This window comes from Calonectris borealis, chromosome 13 (assembly GCF_964195595.1).
Source record: "Calonectris borealis chromosome 13, bCalBor7.hap1.2, whole genome shotgun sequence".
In the NCBI taxonomy this organism is placed as follows: Eukaryota; Metazoa; Chordata; class Aves; order Procellariiformes; family Procellariidae; genus Calonectris; species Calonectris borealis.
Genome location: NC_134324.1, coordinates 2,394,283 through 2,414,818, shown reverse-complemented (window position 1 = coordinate 2,414,818; position 20,536 = coordinate 2,394,283). Strand labels below are relative to the sequence as shown.

Genomic DNA, 20,536 nt, shown 5'->3' with positions numbered 1-20,536 from the left:
ACCTAATTGTCTTGAAGGTCAAACCCAATTTCCTTGGGCATGGCCCTGCTAGTTACCTGGGAAAGGCTCAGCTTTTCAGATCTGACACTATCCCTCTTTCATACTTTTTCTTATTTCTCCCTCCAGGCCCCTCACGGAGCATGCTCTCAGTCCTTAAATAACTAATCACAGCCTTTAACTCACCAAATCTTCTCCCTTTAAAACCTTATTGCTTGAAGTGGGGATACTTAAGATAAATTGAATGCCAACCTTTCCCAGGGTTTGTAGGTCCATTTGTACTCTCAGTGCCCAAAGCACAAACCAAAGCACCAGGGCTCAGTAAATAGTTACTTGCATTTCCCATGCTCACTTCTGAGCCCTTCTTGTTTAGCATTAATATTGGAACTTTGTGTCAGAATCAAACAACTTTCCAAATCTCTCATGATGACATTTAATGGAGGTTTGCTGTCAAGGTCCTCTCTTGCAACAGCAAGATCAATAGGTTGATCCCAGACTCCTTCCATTTTATGTAGCAACATATGCAGACGCAATGTCATTAACTACAATATCATACCCAAGCTGCATGCAGCTATGCTGTAAATGCCAAATTCAGCATCTACAAATCAGTTTCTCTTCCTCAGCAGCAGGCAATCAGCTTGATTTGACATCATGTAATTGTGGGACGGATACCAAAAGTCAGCCCAACAGCAGAATGCACTGGGTACAAGGTCACTTATGCAAAGGGTATCTTCATTGGCTCAAACGCACCTCCCTATGCTGTAGCAAGCAATATGAAAATTCAGCAGAGTACAAATGCATTATGTTTCTCCCTTTTAAAACTCACCTTTTCCTTAAAACCTACCCCTTAGGACAGAATTGGAGTAAGCAATAGCCATGCAGACTGCTTCTGCAATCTGGCAGGTTAAGTAAGCAGCAATGCTCATAAATGTTATAGATACAGATGACCTGATTCATTACGGCAGCAACTACTCTCCAGTGCTGCTGCACTTCCCAGATCTCGGCTGTGAGGGGAAACACACGGGCTTTCCTGCGTCCCGTGGTCTCAGGGCTGCTTTCTCACTCCTTGGCTCCATCCTGCATACCCTTTTGTGCCATGCTGTGCAGATGTTCCAAGAAACTTAAATAAGATTTACGTGACTATCGCACCTTGCGCAGCTGGCCTCCTGACGCCGGCGACACATGAGGCCGGGGCACGTATCAGAGGTTTTGCTCTCTGCAATTCTCTGTACGAAGCAGAGTTTTTCCTTGCTACACCATTCACATTAGTGGAGCTACCGCTAGAAATCCGTTTGGCTTCCAAAACTGTTTCAATCTGACCCACAACTTGTAATGCTTAATACTGATGGATCATCATCCACCTTTAAAATTAGGTCTTTTAGCAATGTGCACAGCACGACCTTCAACTCTTACATGAATAAAGTTGAAAGGAAATGGCGTGTTTATTCATTGGAACAAGAAAGCTGGAAGTGACCTGGAGGATCCTGCTGCTGTCAAGTGAAATGTATAAAGCAGGCTTGTCCTATCCTATCAAAATCAAAAGAAGTCCAGCCCATTGCATCCGCAAAGCAGCAACCCAGTTTGTAATTGGCAAAGGAAAATAAGGCTTCAGATAACAAGCTGGAGGAAAAAATTACTGTGAAGCAAGACCACGTTATTTCAAAAACAGCGACTCTGGTTTCAAGGTATTTTCTAGCAAAAAAATCTCGTCAAAACTTCACATTAATTAAGTTTTCTTCACTGAACTGAAGTAATTCTTTGGTTTTGGACAATTTTTTTCATCTAGATATCTTGTGCATTCTTCAGTGCAAATATTAACTACTCTTTCACTTGTTCCCAGAGGGTACAATAAAAAAAAAATCTAATGGTAAGAGACAATTATTATGTGGAGAACTTGACCCAGCTCTTCCTTCCAAAGCAACAAAAGCTTTTCCATTAAATTATAAAAGAGCAGGGTGGCTCTGCAGTGAGGATACCAAAAGAGCATCTGTACTGAACATGCAGTTTTTCTGGTAGAAGGAGGGGGAGGAAGATGCCTCCAGGGAACACAGCATCCTCCAAATAAACCAGCACATAACAACAGCGTGTTGCTGTGATGTCGAAGCCTGAAAGTTAGTCTCTGGAGACTAAATATCAGACCAGGAGGCAGATTGATTGGGGCAACCACAGAACACAAAAGATCCTCCCATGAGCAGAGAAGAACAAGGTGTAAAATACAGGTTATGGTTTACTGTGAGAAACGTACACACCTACCTTTGAACCAGGTGGCGCAGTCAAGCCTAAAAACGCATATACCGCATTGTTCTCTCGAGCTTCAAAGAAAGCTTCGTAGTCCTTCACCATGGGAGTCAGGGAGGGGGGTGGAAACAAAAGACAGAAGTATGAATGATCAGAAATAATCGCAGCTCAGTTTGGTGCGTTACCCAACCCGCACCGAGCAAACTGCTTCCTGTGGCCGAAAGCAAAATTCAGAGCATCGCCTCAGATATTTATCATTAGCGCTGATACCACAGAAATTGTACTGTCTGAAAAGTGACAAGCTGGGAATTTCAGTATCTGTAGCAACAAGATGCTGCTGTGAGATGCTTCCACCTTTCCCAGAGGGACAGCCTCCATAGGAAGGTAGTTGTCACTGGTCTGGTACGGATGTCCCTCCTGCAGGAGCGGGCTGAGCCCATACCTTGTCATCAGAAACACTGATGTCCACAGGTGCCATTGCTAATTACTGGTCAGTAATGGCAACTGTGCAACCATGGACGTTAACTCTTAAAGCTGTTACAAGTTAAATTTAAACCTGTAAACTGAGAGTACATCCTTTCCCATCATGTTTCCCATTAATGATTAGTCTACGCAAACGAAGGAAATCAGGTGGCACTGTTCATTGTACTCATAGTGCACTACAGTTGCTCTAAATATGCACACAGCCACTTCCCAGGAAAATTAAGGTAAAAACAATGAAATAATAAAATAAGTAACAATGCTTCCTTCTCTGCCCTTTTTTATATTTGAGGCAGAATGCAGTGCTGTACAGAGCACAAACAACACAGCTTAGCTGTCTGCTAAGTTAGGAAGGAGCAATCAAAAAGCCCAGTGTGGCTCACCACCAGCAGCTGCCAAACACTGACCAAGCAAACCCAGAAGGTTTGTGCAGGTCCACCGTCGTCCGAGTTACCACGTACTTCCCTCACTCCGATTTCCAAACTCAGCACATATCTGTCCTATGACTTTCCTCCTCTTCCTTTTTAACTGAAGCAACAGTACCAGCTTTCTCCAGCTTTAGTGGGGAATGCTTTGATGCAGGAGTCCTGGCTGAGAAACCCAAGGCAAGGCAGCAGCTCAGAGCAGGCTCAGTCTGGGGCTGAAGTCAGGGAGAGAGCTGCCATTAAGGGCACGCTGCTTCGCATGCTTGTCTGTCTGGTAGGCAAAAGCCTAAGAAATAGCAAATGCTGTTTGAAAACAGCAGCGTGTTCAGAGCAGGGGCAGCTCTAAGAAGAGGCTGTTGCAGCTGGGACAGAAGAACATACAGGGAACAGAGGATTCAAGCTGCCTAGAGATCAGGGATGTTAAATTATTGTTCACATTGTACACGTAGCATTCGGGTGCTAGTTTGATAAAAATGTGTATGATTACGTTAAATCCTCCCTGAAGCCCTTCAGTTGACAGTACTGGGGCTGCTGGATAACAAAGGGGTTGTTTATCTTGCTAGTGCATAGTCCAGCAGTCTGCTTCGTAGCATCTACCAGGAAAGGAATGCCTGTGACTAAAGAGCAGGGTTCATGCCAACTTGCATGGCATCTACAGTTTCAGCCTTTCTGCTGCGCACAGGCCAATAAAAGTCAATTTGCTCATTCCTCTGCCAGTTATGCTGCACCAGATGAAACAAACAGGGAAGTTCATGCTTGAGATGGATCAGATAAAGATATAAAGAGGTTCAAGCGTGTGGGCATACAATTAACTTTTTCCTTCCTGAAAGCTAAACGGTAGTAACTCGAATCCAGCTACACAAATTGACCAAACTTCAAAACTTCAGAGTGACACCAACCAAAATTTTGGGGATGAAATAAACCCATAGCAAGAACTGGTCTGAAGCATCTACACCCCTCCCCCCAAAATTACTGCTTACAGAACTGTCATGGGTTGCAGCTGGGGATACATTAGAAGCATCTCTGAGAAGCAAGCATCCAGATCTAGGTGCAGCAATGCAGCAGAAATTTGGCAACATTTCGCTGATAAAAGACAACTGCACAGTGATCTGCTTGCATCCCTAAAGCTCTGGTACACCAAGGGAGAAAGGTGATACTGTTGCAACTGGACTTCCTACTGGTACAGAAATATTTGCCTCTTTTGTTTGTTTGTTTGTTTTTAAAGAGAGATAACTGAACAGAGATTTTCAATGCTTTGTGACTAGCCCCTTCTCAGCTTTCAGCTGCAGACAACTATTGATCACTATATTTGTTGCTCCAAACCAACCTTTTTCCATGTCACAACCACAGTCAGTAAAATTTTGAGAGCCAAGTCACACATTAGCTCACTGTGGATATTGTTTCAAGTTCTGTTTTTATTACAAGCAAGAAAAAAATCCTGGTGCACTGAAAATAATTTCTTTCAGTAGCCACAGAACCGCCTCACAGAAGTCCAGAACTGGCAGGTTCTGACTTACAGGCTTTGAAGGTCAGGACCAGACTGCAAAATAACTTAGAAACCAACACACGGCACCAGAGGAATGCACACTGTGAGCTCTTTTCAGAAGATACTAAGTTTTAAAAATAAAATCAACAGTTAATCTAATAATCATTCAAGCATGGCCCGCTGAGTAGAAGTGCTGCAGGACAACTTACTTTTGATCAAGCATTAAAATGATTACAAGTTTGGAATTGTATTTGCAATATGAGTTTTAATCTGTTCAAGGCACTGGAGTAAGTGGACCGCAACAGCCTTCATTTTGCAAGCAGTGCACAAAAACTGATCCCAAGAAGGATCAGAAAACTGATTTATGGTCATGGCAGACATCACTTGATGTCTGAGCATTTATTTTGGAAGATGAACAGACCTCAGAGCGATCTGGGATCCACACATATTGGCAAACCCCATGTAGACAGACAGATCTCTGAACTTGCTACAGAACATAAGGTTGATGCAACAGTGCCAGACTTCTGTGAAGTATTAGTTCACAATCATGGTGAACATGAGAATTAAAAAAAACCTGTAAACTTTCAGAGCCATAAGAGGGGACAAAATACATATACACTGCAAGGTGGTGGTAGGCTCATTCCAGTAAGTAGCACAATGATCTGAGAATCAGGAGGTCCAAATTTTAATCTCTCCTCTATGGCAAAACTGGAATATTCAAGAATCAATTAGTATTAAAAGCCCAAGAGCAGGGGCAAATGTCTAACATCTTCCATGTCCTTCACAGTTTGCACACTTGAACATACAGCTGGCCAAGTCCTTTCTTGCTGATCACAACAGCAGAGCACAGACTGTGGCAGCACGTAAGAGGACTGGGACAAGCAGAGGTGGAGAGCTGGAGCCATCCCTTACCCCGAGGTACCGGCTGTCGTTGAAGAGCCGGGGCGGCAAGGGGTTCCCGCTTGCTGGCCGGCTGTCTTCAGGGACGTTCTCGCGCATCCATTTCCGATTCTCCTCATTGGCGGCGATATCCTTTTCCTCAAATTCAATTTTGTTGGCTTCCAAGAAACCTAACACATCTTGTTGCTGCTTTTTAATCTGTCACAAAAGAAGCGGGGGGGGAGAGAAAGCAAACAAAATCAGTCAAACCATTTTTTTCTGCTGCTGATTATGCAATTCCAGGGTTCAACGCAGAAACAAGGGGGTGCAAAACAGGTTGAAAACGGAAGCAGTAAGAAAATTCTTAGAATAAAAAAGTATCTTCTAAAGAGTCATATCTGCACCTTGACTTGGCTCCTATATAATTGAACAGGCTGATGTCTAAAGACGCTGCCCCTATACACATGTGAGTGTTGTGAACCTCAAAGGTCTCCAACCAAAAGCAAAGGTGCAAGCAGTCCCCTTGCAGAGGCTGTGTTGTCCAGGCCTTACGCTTAATTTGGGGGAATGTTGTTTTTTCAGGTGCAGTAAAGTTTGCTGGAGGGACATCTGAGGTACAATCTGCTTCCTTCGTGCCCCTGAAAGCACAGGCTGAACCCACCCTTCCCAGAGTCCAGGTTTTTGTTCTCCTCATGTAGGCTATGCACCTCGCTGCAGGGACCTCCCAACAGAGATCTCACAAAGTCATCTTTGACAGTAAGATCTCAAAGCAATTTTGGCTGTGTTTCTTTGGACAAAAAAAAAAAAACCCTCTCTGCTGTGCTCTGGCTTTCGGTGGTGGCAGGTATGGTCTCTGGAGAGCTGCGACCCCGCAGCCCCTGTCCTTGCTCGACTCAAGGAGAAGTCTCGGGGGGGTGATTGCACAGGCTGGATGAGATCCCACACCTGATGCAGCCTGTCCTCTGCATACTCACACAGCACCCAAGTGAAAAGCAGGATTGCGCGGCAAAGACTGTGTTGCCTTTTTACAGGAAAGGTGGTTTTTATTACTGTCATATGTGAATTATTGACTTCCTGATACAGAGATCTGCTTACGCTCTGTTGTTCCTCTGCATGACTTTACCACCATAAAGGAAATTATAACCATGCACATCCTGGCAAACAATAAAAAAATGGAATTTAATGGGAAATTTGTTCTCTTCCAATTATTCTCTTCACTACAAAACCGGCCCAAGGCCTGGCTTTAACTTAATTAGCTCAGCGCAGCAAAAGCAGCGCTTCATACAGATGTTGCGCTGCTTCTAATTCAGGTCAGCCACCAGCTTCCCCGAGCAGCCTCTCCATATAGGGCGAAGGGAAAACAGGCAGCTCCCGGCGAGCAGCGCCGAGGTCAGGGCGCAGCCAGCCGAGAGCCAAATATGGTGCCTGCGCCCCGGCTCGCACAGCCCCGCACCCGCGGGGCACGGAGCGGCACCGGGAGCTGGAGGGAGGGTGCGAGGTTTTACTGTAGGAAAAGTGCTGCCCTGGAAGGGCTCGGTTTGGGAGAGCAGAGCCTGAAGAGGAGACTGCCATGCCTTGGCAGGCTTTAAGCATCCACTGACTCGTTCTTTAGCAGCTCCTTTGGAGCCATCGCTGCTGGCTGCGTGACAATCCATGATAGGGAAGCAGTCCAGGTTAAACTAGATCTTGGGTGGGGTGGTTTGTTCTTAAAAAACCTGGATAGATAGATCTCCCTCTGCATCTAGCTCAGCGTAGTGCACAGAGACCTGCTCTCCCGACGGAGGAAAAACGTGCTCCCAGCTTCAGGGGGGAAACCGCCTGCCCCAGGGCTGCAAGAGCCATCGTAATTCCTCCTGGCATGTCAGTAAAGGAGCCGCTGAACTCGATTAGCAAGTACCCTTGTACCCTTAAACAGAAGAATATTGCTGGGCATCAGCTAATTTTCATCATGGCCTAAAATAAATAAAAATGGACAAGTTAATACCACCTCGAGGAAATAATTCATGTTACAGGCTGTATAGAAAAACATTTCTCAGCAGACTCAAATCGACTGGTAAGATTTCTTCGCTTGCCTTTAATAACAGGGGTCACAGCAGGAGGGAGCAGTCAGGGGAAGTTTTTCCTCCGTTGTGCAATACAGCTCAGAGAAAAAAAAAAAAGCAAGCACTTCCTTCATGAACTATTCTGTAGGACTAAAATAAGGGAAAGGTCTTTGTAATTGTAAACTCCTCTGCCAGTGGTCAGTATCTAAGGCAACATACTGACCTGGGAGTAAGTGGAAATTTTTTTCCCCAAACTAGTTATATTTTAATTAACCATTTCCCGCCATTTGTAAATTACAGATTCAGCTAGTTTCTTTTCATTAGTCTCAGGTCCTTAACTTGTCCAAAATCTGCTGCTTAGTGAGAACACACTTTGAGATGTCCCAGAATTCTTAAGAAAAAAAAAGAAACCCAAGTTTTTACCCAATCTACTATTAAACTATACAATCTGCCATGTAAAACAAGAGCCTAAGTTTGACAGTAATTAGCATTCTGATCTCCTGAGAAGTCTCTTTCTTTTTAAAATCATTTTTACTATTAGATTGCCTCCTAGCCATGCACACATCCTCACATTCCTCCCAGCATCTCAGCTCAGTCTCACAGCGCAACCCCTTCACAGGCAGACTCTGCATACCCAGTCCTTCCGTGCAGCACCCAGTCTGACAGGGCTGGACTACCTCAGCCATGAAGATGCTTCTTCAACATGAAGAAAATGCCTCTGACTACCCTATGTTGCCATTATTTCACATGATGAACTTAAATAGTGTTTTCCTCTTGGACATATGTATGCAAAACATCTCTCTGTACACTGCCACATTGCCTGTTTTGCTCTATTTTCGCTCATTCTCCCAGCTTTGTGGAGCAAGGACAGTGTCTGGATTGTTTTTTCGGCTACAGGTAGCACAACCAGTTCCCAAGTTCATGACCGTGGCTCCGAAGGGCTATCACAGCAGATAACCCTCCCTGCTTGTTTATGAAGAGCTAGCAAAGCTGGAAATGTATTTTTTCTGCTAGAAAAGGCACCGTGTGGAAGGCAAGCACGACAGTTTGGTCTCTGTGCTGCTCTCAGTCTGCCTGTGGTCAAAGGAGATAATTCTCTAAAGAACTGTAGAGAAAAGCAAGGAGCTGGTGTTGATGCATGAGTAGTATTAGTTTTCTGGCCAAACTAAAAAAAACAAGTTGGAAGATTAAGAGGCGATGTCTTCCTCCCAGCTCCTCAGATGAGTCTTCCGACCACGGTGACAAGCACTTACGCAAGAGCATTAAATGCTCCAGAGAAACATGGCACCAACCGCTGGGCGGAACAGCCACCGAGCTGCCAGATTGCATTATTTTATGGGATTTTATTTAGAAAACGTCTATTAATCTCAGGCAGTGGAATACCACTGGGAGGGAAGTGCCTAAAATAGAGCAAGAGACGCCTGCTGCTGCTTCAGGGTATTTTGTCTTACTCGAAAGGGCATACGCTCTCCTCGGGACAAGAGGCTGGAAGACGGTTCCTGCTGCCCATCTTTGGGAAGGAGCGAGGAGTCTTTCTTCAGGATGCGCCTGTCAACACGCAGCACTCGCTTCCCAAAAAAACCTCTCCCAGTTGCCTAACCGGGCATGGACACCAGCCAGCGCCTTTCCAGATACCGCACCTCGTCCTACGCAAACAACTGTCATGTCTGAAGCTATTTTGGCCTGTTAGCTAACCGCAGTTTGCAAACACGAAAATCCTTGTTTATACTGAGTGCTCCCGACACATTTTGCAGAGCAGAGAGCACCAGTGGAGAGCTGGGAACGTGCGTACAGTCAGCGCAGGAGCTGGGGAGCCGAGAGCAATGCTGCTGCGGCAGGGTCCTGAGGCTGGGGGACCAGCCCTGGTGAGGCAGAAGGACTCGTCGATAGAGACAAAAGCACAAGAACAACAGAGAAATCACGGACAGGGATGGGCAGACAACTGCAAGGCAGGGAAGAGGCTGCAGGCAGGAGCGGATGGGACAGAGCAAAATGGATGGATGGAGATGGGGAAAAATCCCAGGGGTGGAGGTGGGATGGAGACAAAGGGACGAAAGGAGAAGGGTTGGGGTGGGGAGCAGCAGAAGTCAGTACTGCCAAGAGGAAGGGCCTCATCCTGCTGGAGCTCACCGCTGCCCTGCTTGGGGAAACAAGAATGCCCTCGTGAAAGCCAGTTTTGTCACAGATGGCTTTACCCCCCGCCCCCAGAAACACACACCTGGTTTCTCAGCCTGAACAGTGACTCACGCTTCTCGGGGCATTCTTGTGGGAAAAACAGCTAAAATTACTCAGGTGAGTGGAAACATTATACTTTTTGCTGACGTTCCGAAGATATGTTGAAAGGAAACATTTAACCAAATTAATCTATTTTCACTTGGTTTTGGCTTTCACTGTCTGTTCCAAAGACAGAAATAGCTTTATGGCAAGTGCTTGGAGGTTAAGCAAAGTCTCACCACCGACCTATAAACTTCGCATATAAAATCTGCACAAGCAACATTAGAAGCTCATGCTTCCAGCAGGCTTTTTTTTTTTTTAAAGATACCTTTCTGTATCAAGATTCTCTTCCTTTCCAGTTACAAGCCAATCATGAAACATTAAGCATGTGCATAGAGTAACGTTACGAAAATGAGTAGCTTAGGATTATTGTCCCTCACTCGAATACACATCAGAAGTTAAATTTACTGTTCTAAGATCTAACTCACATCAGTGGATGACATCAGTAATGCAAGAGAAACCACGTCAAAGCTGCCAAGAGTAGAGATGGGTGACATTTTCCAACAAATTGCAGTCCATCAGAAATGGAGCTTTAACCCCAGTGGGCAGAAAACTTCCCAGAAAATGCTGCAACATTTTAGACTCGGTATTTTTTTTCTCCTCCAAATCTTTACTCATTGAAAAAAAAAAAGAAAAAAAAAAAAAGAACTCAACTAAAAGATAATAAACAGGAAGGAGGCAGGGGCGATGCTGCAGGACCTTGGTCCAGCGAGCAGGCAATACTCCATCCCCAGCTCCAGGGCTGTGGACTGGCTGTCCAACAGCCAGCCTTTCTTACCTCGCTGCAAGGAAACAGTTGTTTTAAATGCTTTATTGAAATGAACTTCAAAGAAGTTTCTATCTTATTTGGTATACACAGGCATACAAAAGAATAGTCTAGTTTACACTGCTGGCCAAGAGGGGGTTTTAGGGTTTTTTTAAGTCTTGTTATTTTTTCAGTTTATAAATAAATTCCTCATTGGACAATAGACATGTTTTGGAAATCTATTTATGGACCACTGGAACCCAAAGCAAGTTTACAGTTTGAGCGCTGCTGTTTTGATCACACAACAAACTTCCCCGTGCCGATAACACGGCTGCAGCTCTCCCGTTCTGGCACTCGGCACGGGGCGTTCTCCGCCATTTCTGTGGGTCCTGTGTCCTGACCTCCATGCAGGGGAAAAACACAGATCCGCCCCCCCCCAAAGATGCAATTAAATGGCTCATACATTGTTGTGAGGATTTAAAAGAACTTTAAAGAGATCTCCTATAAAGTTCCCAGCCATGGTTATATCATCACTTACAGCATCCAGCTCCTGCCGAACACGTGGCCTGAGCTGCCTCTCCCAGCCTCACAGCTGAGAGCCAGCACCAGGACAACAGAGAAGCAACCCCTCGCATCTAGATCTTCCACGCTTCTCAATTGAGTTTAAAGACAAAGCCAGCTTTAAAAGGTTTTTTACCATTTCCAATTCCAGCCTTCTGGGTTCTAGCTAAGGAAAAGTAACTATATCTTTAAAGTGGTTGCATTTTAAGCCAGTGACGATTTTAAACATGCTGTATCATCGTTAGGGGGGCAACTCTTTAAATCACAGGGGATATCTGCTTTGTGCAGAATAGTGAAAAAGTTCAAATCCCCAGATGAAGCTACTGTTTGTAGCCAGACTTGTGACCGTCAGTTCTTCAAACGGCTCAGTACCTTTTGAAGATAAACTCAAATTTAAACAGTGAATGGGAAAAGCGCAGCGTAAGAAATCTTCAGCAAACTCTGGTGGCAGCCAGCAGCGCTGTCCTTTCGCTCGCAGCGGCCGAGGTGAAAATACCCAGAAAGTGGTTTTCCTTGGAGGGAGCGGGGCAGCACGAGGAATGCTGTGCTGCTGCCAAGACAAATTAACTTGCCGCAGGGCGTCCCGCAGGCTGAGCTGCGCACCGTGACTTTAGGACTTGACCACCTCTGCTGCTGTGGCTGGCTAACACTACAGCAATTCACAGTTTGGAATTATTAATGTTTGGAATTAAAAAAAAAAAGTTGGCTTTTTTTTTTTTTACATTTCTCATCAGATTTCTAAAATGATAATGCCTTCCTCATGTGAGTTGCTAATGCAGAAGCTAGTACTTGCAAATTAGCTGCAAAATGCTTATAATTTTGCCTCCCAGTGCAACGTAATTTGTAGGAGTTGAACAGTACGGCAGCTCAGCTATGTATTTAAATGTCACGGATTCCTGACGGCCCCCCTAAGCTTGTTCTCCACCCCCAGGACACTACAGCAGGACTCCCTTCAGAGACAAAACACCTCCGAGCAGGCTTGGTCCCGGCCTCCATCAGAGTTTTCTCTGTTTAATAATATTCAAGGAGCCATTTTTTTGTAGAAAGTGTTTTTGTTGTTTTTATTCCTATGAACAAACCAGATTCTTTTTCCCCCATATTAGCTTAAAATTCAGAGGTGCCAGTTCCGGTGGTGCTGGTGGCCACCATCCGCTGTAAATGGCGGTCAAAGGGTGGGAAACTTGCAGGCACCTACAGCAATGACCTGCTCGATCAGAGCTTTGCAGGCTGTCTCTGAGGTGTCGTCTCCCAGCGATTCATGTCTCAGTCTTGCTTTTCTCTGCCCGGTAGAACATCTACCTATTTTTAGGTCTGGGCAATTATCATTACAGAACTCAAACCACTTCTTTGTTCTGGCTATTTTAAGCCGAGCATTACACGTAGTAATGTCATCATTCTCTCTCCCAATGCTTCGTTTCTGGTCTGTAAGGAATGAGATTGAGGACAAACACAGCGAAACCACCATGAACTTATGTGACCCAAATCAAACACAGGAGGCTGTAAAAGCTCACGCGGTATTTGTGCTGCTTTTTTTTTTGCAGAAATTAGGCAGTGTCCAGATGGGCTCCATATGTACTTACTCTCTCCCTCCAGGGCCCTTTGGGAAAGCCCATGGCATATCAACATGTATCCTGCATAGCTGCTACAGCAGCCCTCTCTTGATGTGGTTTGCCCCCAACAGCTTAAAAGTTGTTTATTCGGACATGGTTCTCACTACCAGGCGCCCACCGACCCCGGGCTGCATTAGCAGCACGTGCCAGCAGGGCAGGAGGGAATGGGCTCCAGCTCGCAGCGAGACAGCAACCTGATTCCCATTTCTCATGTGTGGTTCTGGAAGACACTTTTTTAAAAGCAGGAAAAAGTCCTGGGGTGAAAGGACGCAAAAGGACCACCACTCAAGAGCAAGGCTGGGGGGAAAAATCCAGGCTACTGAAAGGTTTTTGCAACCTAACCTGGAGGTTGCATCATGTCTGGAAGCACGTGGTCTGCCTGCCATGGGGCATTATCCAGGCAAAAGGTACCACACCACAGATCAGGTTTTGCAGCACAAGCCAAGAATATAGCTAGAACAAAGGACAAAGCCTGTACTTCCCAAAACAAGACCACAACTTGCTCCAGAAACCGTAGAAAGTTACATAAATGGAAAAGCTGATTCATGAGAACAAAAATAAAAGCTTCTCTTATAGATTATAATGCCATTGTAAGTGCACTCATTCAATAACCCAAGGTCTAAAAATTTGTTAAATCCCACACCAACAAAACCCAGATCCTAGTGCATTCAACAAGTTTTTTCCTACCAGAAGAACCAAACATGAACGTTAATGTCATGTACGACAGTCCTGGGGACCAGGATTCTCAACGGAGCCCAAGGCCCTTATGAACCCAACTCCCACTGACTTTTATTTACTCTTTGACAGAGCCTGCAAAGAGAATAAAATCCCCCGTGGGAGTTTGGCTTTTAGTCCCCTCAGCCTGCTTTGGAAAGTTCAGCCAGTAACACAGGCCTGGCTCCTCCGTTTGGTACAGCCCAGTAAAGCAGCCTGCTGAGCAGGTTCCTAATTGCTATGTCACTGACTTGCTATTGAAGTTCAAGGAATTAGTTAAGAAAAAATAAGAAACATTTTCTCTACTGCTCCAAAGGAAAGAATAGAGTAATATAATCATCATTTGGAAGATACTAATTTAGGAAACTAATCTCAGCCTAATGCTGTTCAGAAGCACAGGAGAACACTAAATACAGGATCTCACGCATCCACTTATGCCGTGAAACAGCATCGAGAGTTGAAGTAACCCACGCAGGCTCACCGTTTCTGAAAGGTTCCTGAGCTGCCCACTCCCTCCTCGTCTTGGGTCAGTGCTCAGCACCCAGCTGGCTGGTGCCTTTGCGCTATGTATGTGTGTACATGCACTGTGCACATGCATATATGCCTGAACGGTGGGACAGCACCACGTATGCTCTAGGCAAGGACTTTCGTGCGACGTAAAGTATGATAGACATTGAGGAAAGGTAATGGTGTAAATACCGCTAATGCCTGGTTTCCATCACCCTTGGATGCACACAGGACAGCGTTACTTCCCAAGAGGGCTTTCTCACCCGGGGGAGGTCCAGGCGAGTACTGAGTGTCACACCACACGGAGGTGTAAATACAGCGCTGCGAACAGCGTGCCACACAAGTTGAATGGTCATGGAAAGCAACTGCTCAGAAATAGGATTCCAAAGGCTCTTTACAGTTACACTACGTGGTGATCTGGGGTATTTGTCACTTGGTACCTACAAAGGTAGACATCTCCTAGCAAATCTTGAGGCTGAAGTACATTAAGCAATCCCTTAATCATGTTGTGGACATAATCACACAAGCAGTTGACAGAAGCAAATCTGTAACAAGTTCACCTTAGTTAGTGTTGCATGATATCAACAGTAAAAAATATTCGGACTCAAATGGCATCCATACTTTCATTTAAATGTACACAGGATTCGAGTTTAATGTTGCAGCAGGATTTTTGAATGTCACTAGTTTTGGGTCAGACATGGAATACAGCCAATTCTACCCAAGCTCTATTACAGTCAAATTCTAATAAGAAAGATACTAAAAGGCCATAAATAGGTCAGAACTGACTTGCTGCATCGCATCGAATGTCTGTTTAGCTACTTTCCTCCAGCAGTGGCCAAAAGCAGATTCCTTTACCCATTAGTCAAGTATGAGGACAAGTAACATTTCCTTATTTATATCTTCTCAGCTTCTGGCAAATAGCAGTAGCAGCACTGCCTAATGAAGGCTTGATTACTTTTTAATGTGTTTTAAGTTTACTTTCTATAAAGGCACCTTAAGGATCAACGTATTATCACAGCTTAAGTAAAATTCTGCTCTTAACAAATAATATCCAAGCACTGGGGGAGTGAGGGGAGGTGAATCCATTCATCCTTTTATAACTGTTTATCAAGGACTATTGTGGTGCTACCAGGTTTCTAACACAGAACATCTTACCATTGGCAACACCTGAAGACAATATGTAAAAGTACCATTTAATAAACTTCAGATTTTGTTCCCATACATGAAATGGTTCTCTGTCAGCCAAAAACCCACCTCTTTTCCTACTGAAGCCACCAAATTCAGAAGCAAATCTTTCTCTCTTTTGGCTGCAAGGCAAAGGAGGGTGACATTGTGCATTCTCCTTTCACTCTTCTCCTTACTGGCCACTTCCCAATATTTTTTTCAGGCACTCATTTAGCATTTCCTGGCCTGCCAAGGCTCATGTACCACATTGGCAGCATCCTACTTGTTTTGCCGAAGAGTCCAGCTCAGCCACAAGCCTACTAGCCAGATGAACAAAACTCACAAGAGTGTTCTGGATGGCTGTGCAGAGCAGATGCAACATGACTTTAGTCAGGATATCTGTTTCCTCACAAAAAAAAAAATATATTAAACATCCCTCTGCTGTCTGCTTTAGAGGCTTTTATCAATTCTGTGAAGTGCTTATAAAGAGTCACTATTGCCAAATCAGAGTTACACAGAAGTCAGGATGCCAATGCTCTTCTCCATAGCAGCCATTGCCTGCTAAAAGACTAGAAGCATAGAAGTAATACAAAACATTATTTCAAGGTTTTATCACAAACATGTATTAACTCATTGTGCTACAATAACCAAGCATTTCTCTCATGTGTTTCACTTTCCTTAAGGAAAGGTTTTCCCTAGTTACCTGTGGATCCTCAGCTGGAAACACATTCAGCTACATGGTTAAAACTGAGAACTCCAATACAAAGGAGTTAATTTATTGTTGTAATCTGGTTCAAATAACCAAAGATACTCAATCCATGTGTGCTCATCTTTGCTCTTTGCTTATAAGCACTGTGTCCAACACACTGATTTATACTGACAATCAGGTTATTAACTGTTGTGGGAAACAGAACACATTACACAACTCGAAAGTGATCTAAATCCAAGGGGAAAAAATAACGATCTCTGAGTAGTCCGCATGATGGTCCTTGATAACCTGGATTTACTGAACCCTGTATGACACTACTTTTCAATCGGCAGGTAAGTGATATTCCTACAGAAAGCTTTACATCTGACCAACGACTCATACCAGTGACTAAAGTGCAACAATTAAAAAAACCTTGGCTGCGCCGTATGTCTGAACAACTCCTACCCCCCACTATGCGATTCAGACAAAGATGTATATACAATATGAACAGTTACCATATATTATCTGGATTTTTAAACTGTGATGCTCTTGGCATGACAATACCCCTGAGCCCATTACTGCACCAGCTGATGTACAGTGCCTGTGGGGACCATCAGTCACCTCTCCAAACACAGATCCCTCCCTACATCAAGAGATTAGCTTTTTGTTTGTTTGGGGTTTTCCCTTCCTTTTTTTTTTTTAAAAAAAAAGGTTATGTGAAAAGCGACAGCAACGCCCAGCGGGGTTATTAGTCTGGTTTTCAAAAACAAACAATCCCCACACAGCCAAAACTTCCATTTCCAGGGATTTTAATGCAAGATTTTAACACTTAAAATCTCTTTCCATCATGCTCATGGCATGGCAGCAAGCCTTTTTACACTCTGTATTTCCAGGCACATGAAACACAAGATCCCCAGCAGCTGGGCAAGGGAGGAGTTAAAACCCAAGAAGTTGCAAGAAGGGTCTGGCAACACCAGAGCTGTTACTAGAAGAGGCACCAAACCTCGCTAGGTGCATGTTTTTTGTAGACAATTTAACAGCCTGAACACAGAAAAATAGTGAATGCAAATGAAGCTTCCAACTGCTGAACACTGTGTGAAGTGTTTCAGATCTGGAGAGGTGTCAGACTTACGCTTGTCCTCTCTCAAAAGGAAGGATCTGCACTTGATTTAAAACAGGGGGGATGCCTGACTACTGCTTAACTCTCTGCTCACGCTGGGCTTCAGGCCCCTGTGGCCCCGGGAGATGTGTCAGCAGCACGATTCTCCCCTCCCTTCATGTGATTTCTGCAAACAGCCCCACCAGGAGCCCTGTTTGATTAAGGATGAACTTTGCACTTGAAGCAGCCTGGCGTCTCCGGGCACTGGCTGGCAACAGCTTGAAACTCGTATGCCTAGACCTCTCCAGCACCAAAAGCCTGCCCATCCTCACGCAGGGGCTCTGCCCAGGCTGCTCCCAGACCTCACCTCCTCCAGCGCTGGGTCCAGATAGTTGTCCAGGAGGGACACACAGTTGTCGGGGAAGCACGGCTTGTTGCTGGGACTGCATGCATTCAACCTGCGTAAATCAGGGTTACGGAAAGAGACTGTCTCCTTGAACTCCAAAGGCTTGTCTCTGAGCACGTATTCACCCCTTCTTGCACCAGCATATGCCTTGGCGTGGCCACCTGGAGGTCTGAGCCGGAGAAACTCTTCCAGTCGCACAGCGGTATTGTTTTGGAGGGCGTCAACCCAGCTCACCGTGCTGACATCCGGATGCTTGTGCCATCACAAGGAAAGGTATGGGCAGGGAAGGAAACAAGCCAGGGGATGCAGGTCTGCCTCTTCCAGCAGCAATACTGACTGAAAGCATATATCAAACCGTAGCCTCAGGCCATCCCTGTCTTGGGCCTTTGCTCCATTCAGTAAAAAGAAGGATTTGCAACTGCAAATATTCACGTATTGGGATTTTCTCTAGTTTCTTTTGTGACTAGACTACTAGTGACTAGACACTTGTGACTGTGACTGAAGTTAGCCAAAATAAATGTATCTTGCAAAATCAAGCTTCCAGACCAAAGCCTCCCCTTATCTTGCTTTAGATGAGAATGTAAAGAAACATCGATGTATTGCAAAGCCATAGCTTTAACGACGTGCACTGACACCGTCCACGAACCATTGCAGCACCCAGAATTGTCCTAATCAAAAGGAAAACACCATCACTATAATATAAAATAAATTGACCCTTGGCAATTTTCTAAGTCAATTTTGTGGCATTTGACTTTCATAAGCCTGAAAACTGCTCGTCTGGTCCAAAACCAACAGAGAGACAGCTTCCTACTGCGGGAATACAGGCTCCATTATCTCGGTTATCCGTTAACAAAGCATAAGCAGCAGCAGAATATGAACTCTATTTATTACGCGCGGTTGTTTTCTGCAGCAGACTTGGAGCTTGGCAGGCTGTATTTCCCTGCATGTCTAACGTGCGCCTCGTCATAGCATCTAAACTCTGCACAGGGTTAAATAAAAACAAACAGATCCACTCCTCCCAAAAACCAGTATAGAACTAACATAACTCCTGAACATCACAAACATGAGAGCAGCAGGAAAAGCAGACAAAGGAACCAAATGCACATTGCATTATCCTGCAGTGATCATCAGGCTTCCAAGACTACCCGGGAGAAGGAACTGCAAACCCAAGCCTGCTTAAAAAAAACTGCCCAGGGTCTGGAATGAATGGTGTATCTGCCAGAGCATCTCCAGCAACTCCACTTCTCTGAGCAAGGTTTATGGTTAGCAGGAAAGCAGGGAACTATCAACAAACCTGTTGTCACAGCTTCTGAATTTTCCCTCACGACCCCTGTTCCAGGCAGTGCCAGCCGGGTTAGCCACGACTAAAGGTGAAGTTGTTTGTGCTCACGCCCTCCTTCGGCCCTAAGATGCCCAATGGCAACTCAGAGAGGACCTGAGCAGAGGACAGCCTCCAGCAACAGCCTCTTCTCCTGGCACGACTGTTCAGTGTATTGCCAGTGTCTCTACAGCCTCAGCATCTCGCCTTAGTCTCTCTGCTGTACTCTCTTATCTGAGGCACAAAACAGTCTTGGCAAACAGGAGCTTTTGCTACGTGGAAGGAAAAAAAAGTTCGTCAGTCTAACCTACCTTTGTCACAGACTCCTTGAACATATTTGAATGCACCCTTCGCCTCTCAGAGCTTCCTCTCCTAAGCTGTTAGTCAGCAGGAATAATTATTTTCTCAAATCACTGCTTATTTACTTTGTTATTTGGGTTAGGGATCATTTCTGGCTGTTTCTACAAAGAGTATCTAATACACCACAGCCCAGCCTCATAGACAGGCTTTACGCACTGACTGTAACGCAATTTAACATACAGCATTTATCTCCAACAAGTTAGTCAGGCTCAGTATCACATGAGACACAGAAAACTCTCTGGAACATGACAGATTTCTAGATATTCAAGAGTTCTCAATGTGGCTGAGAAAAATGGGGGGAAAGGCACCAACGGTGCCACTGAAAACCTGACCGCTTGCTCCAGAAACTTTCAAAAGGGCTCAAAGTCTGGATCTCACAACTGTTGTCAGGTTCCGAGTCTTTTTTTCAGCCAGTCTCTCTCTGAAAGCCAGAGTTATTCCTCCTTTATCTTCATTTTCATAAGAGGGCTCCAGGACAGGTCTTAGAAGTCCATGCAGTGTTGGCAGCAACTACACCCTATGAAAACTGGTGGCTGTCGTGTCATGTCAGTTAAAACAAAACAGCACAGGTCCCACCTCATTCCACCCTGAAACTCCAGTCTCCATGGTCTGACAGCACTTGGCTAATATTTACTGGGGGAGCAGCCTGAGAAGATAGCCTTAGATCAACACGCACCACAGAGAGCAGAGGGCTACAGTTTGGGGGGTTTATTGAAACAGCTGTTAATGTAATTATTTTTCAGAATATGTGGATTTATGCTGGCGATGAGGAGCCCTGCATGACAAAGAGAGTAGAGAGGAAAAACATTTTTTGTTTTCTTTGTCTGACGAGAGATGAACTCCGGTTAGGAAAGGAGTTAAAAGCAGAGACAAGTATTGCACAAGGCTCCTGTGGTTTGCAATAAAAAGAAGGTTTATTTCCTGTATGGTATAGCACACAGAGAGACTAAATTAACTGACAAGACTAAAAGTTTACAGCATTAATTGTTGTTTCACTGCCTTTATACTGTTAGGTATTTATGATCTTTAAATAAAAAACTACTTTAAGAAGAAATATAATAGGACCTCAGGGATCCTACTCTAAATCCAGCTGCTTCTGATCTGTGTTACTTTCTACCTTCGAAGAACTTATATACCACAGACATCATTTAGCAAAAGAGTCTTTTTGATGACTGCTATTCTAAAACTAAACCAAATAAATTTTTCAAGAGAAGAAAGTTTTTTCCCTGAACTAAAATACCTAAATATCATAATATAAAGGAAGAGGGGATTAAGAGAAAAGCTATGGATTAAATACAAGTTTTCCTCCTCTTTCCAAAAAGAGTCGGGCTGTATTGAGAACAGCAGGTCAGTACAGCCACACCAAAGCATCCCAGAGACAAAAGATTTAGCAAACAATAGTCTGTATGGGCACCAGCTTTCTGACCAGTTAATTTGCCTGGGTAACATTTCAAGTGCATCCGGGGGGCCCCAGATCCCCTCTTTATTTTAGTGCAGTCTCAGACAAAATATTGTAACTTCAGAAACTGTGTCTTTAAGGTGG

General features: G+C 44.6%; 1 protein-coding gene across 1 annotated transcript in view; it reads right to left on the bottom strand.

Annotated features, from left to right (window-relative positions):
* The window catches only part of SH3BGRL (SH3 domain binding glutamate rich protein like), a 36,789-nt gene that overhangs the window by 4,817 nt on the left and 11,436 nt on the right, over nucleotides 1-20,536 (bottom strand). The window contains exons 2-3 of the mRNA XM_075161939.1: nucleotides 5,539-5,724; nucleotides 2,251-2,331 (exon numbers count right to left, since the gene is read on the bottom strand). Of these exons, the coding sequence (XP_075018040.1) occupies nucleotides 2,251-2,331; nucleotides 5,539-5,724 (267 nt within the window). The remainder of the gene's footprint in view (nucleotides 1-2,250; nucleotides 2,332-5,538; nucleotides 5,725-20,536) is intronic.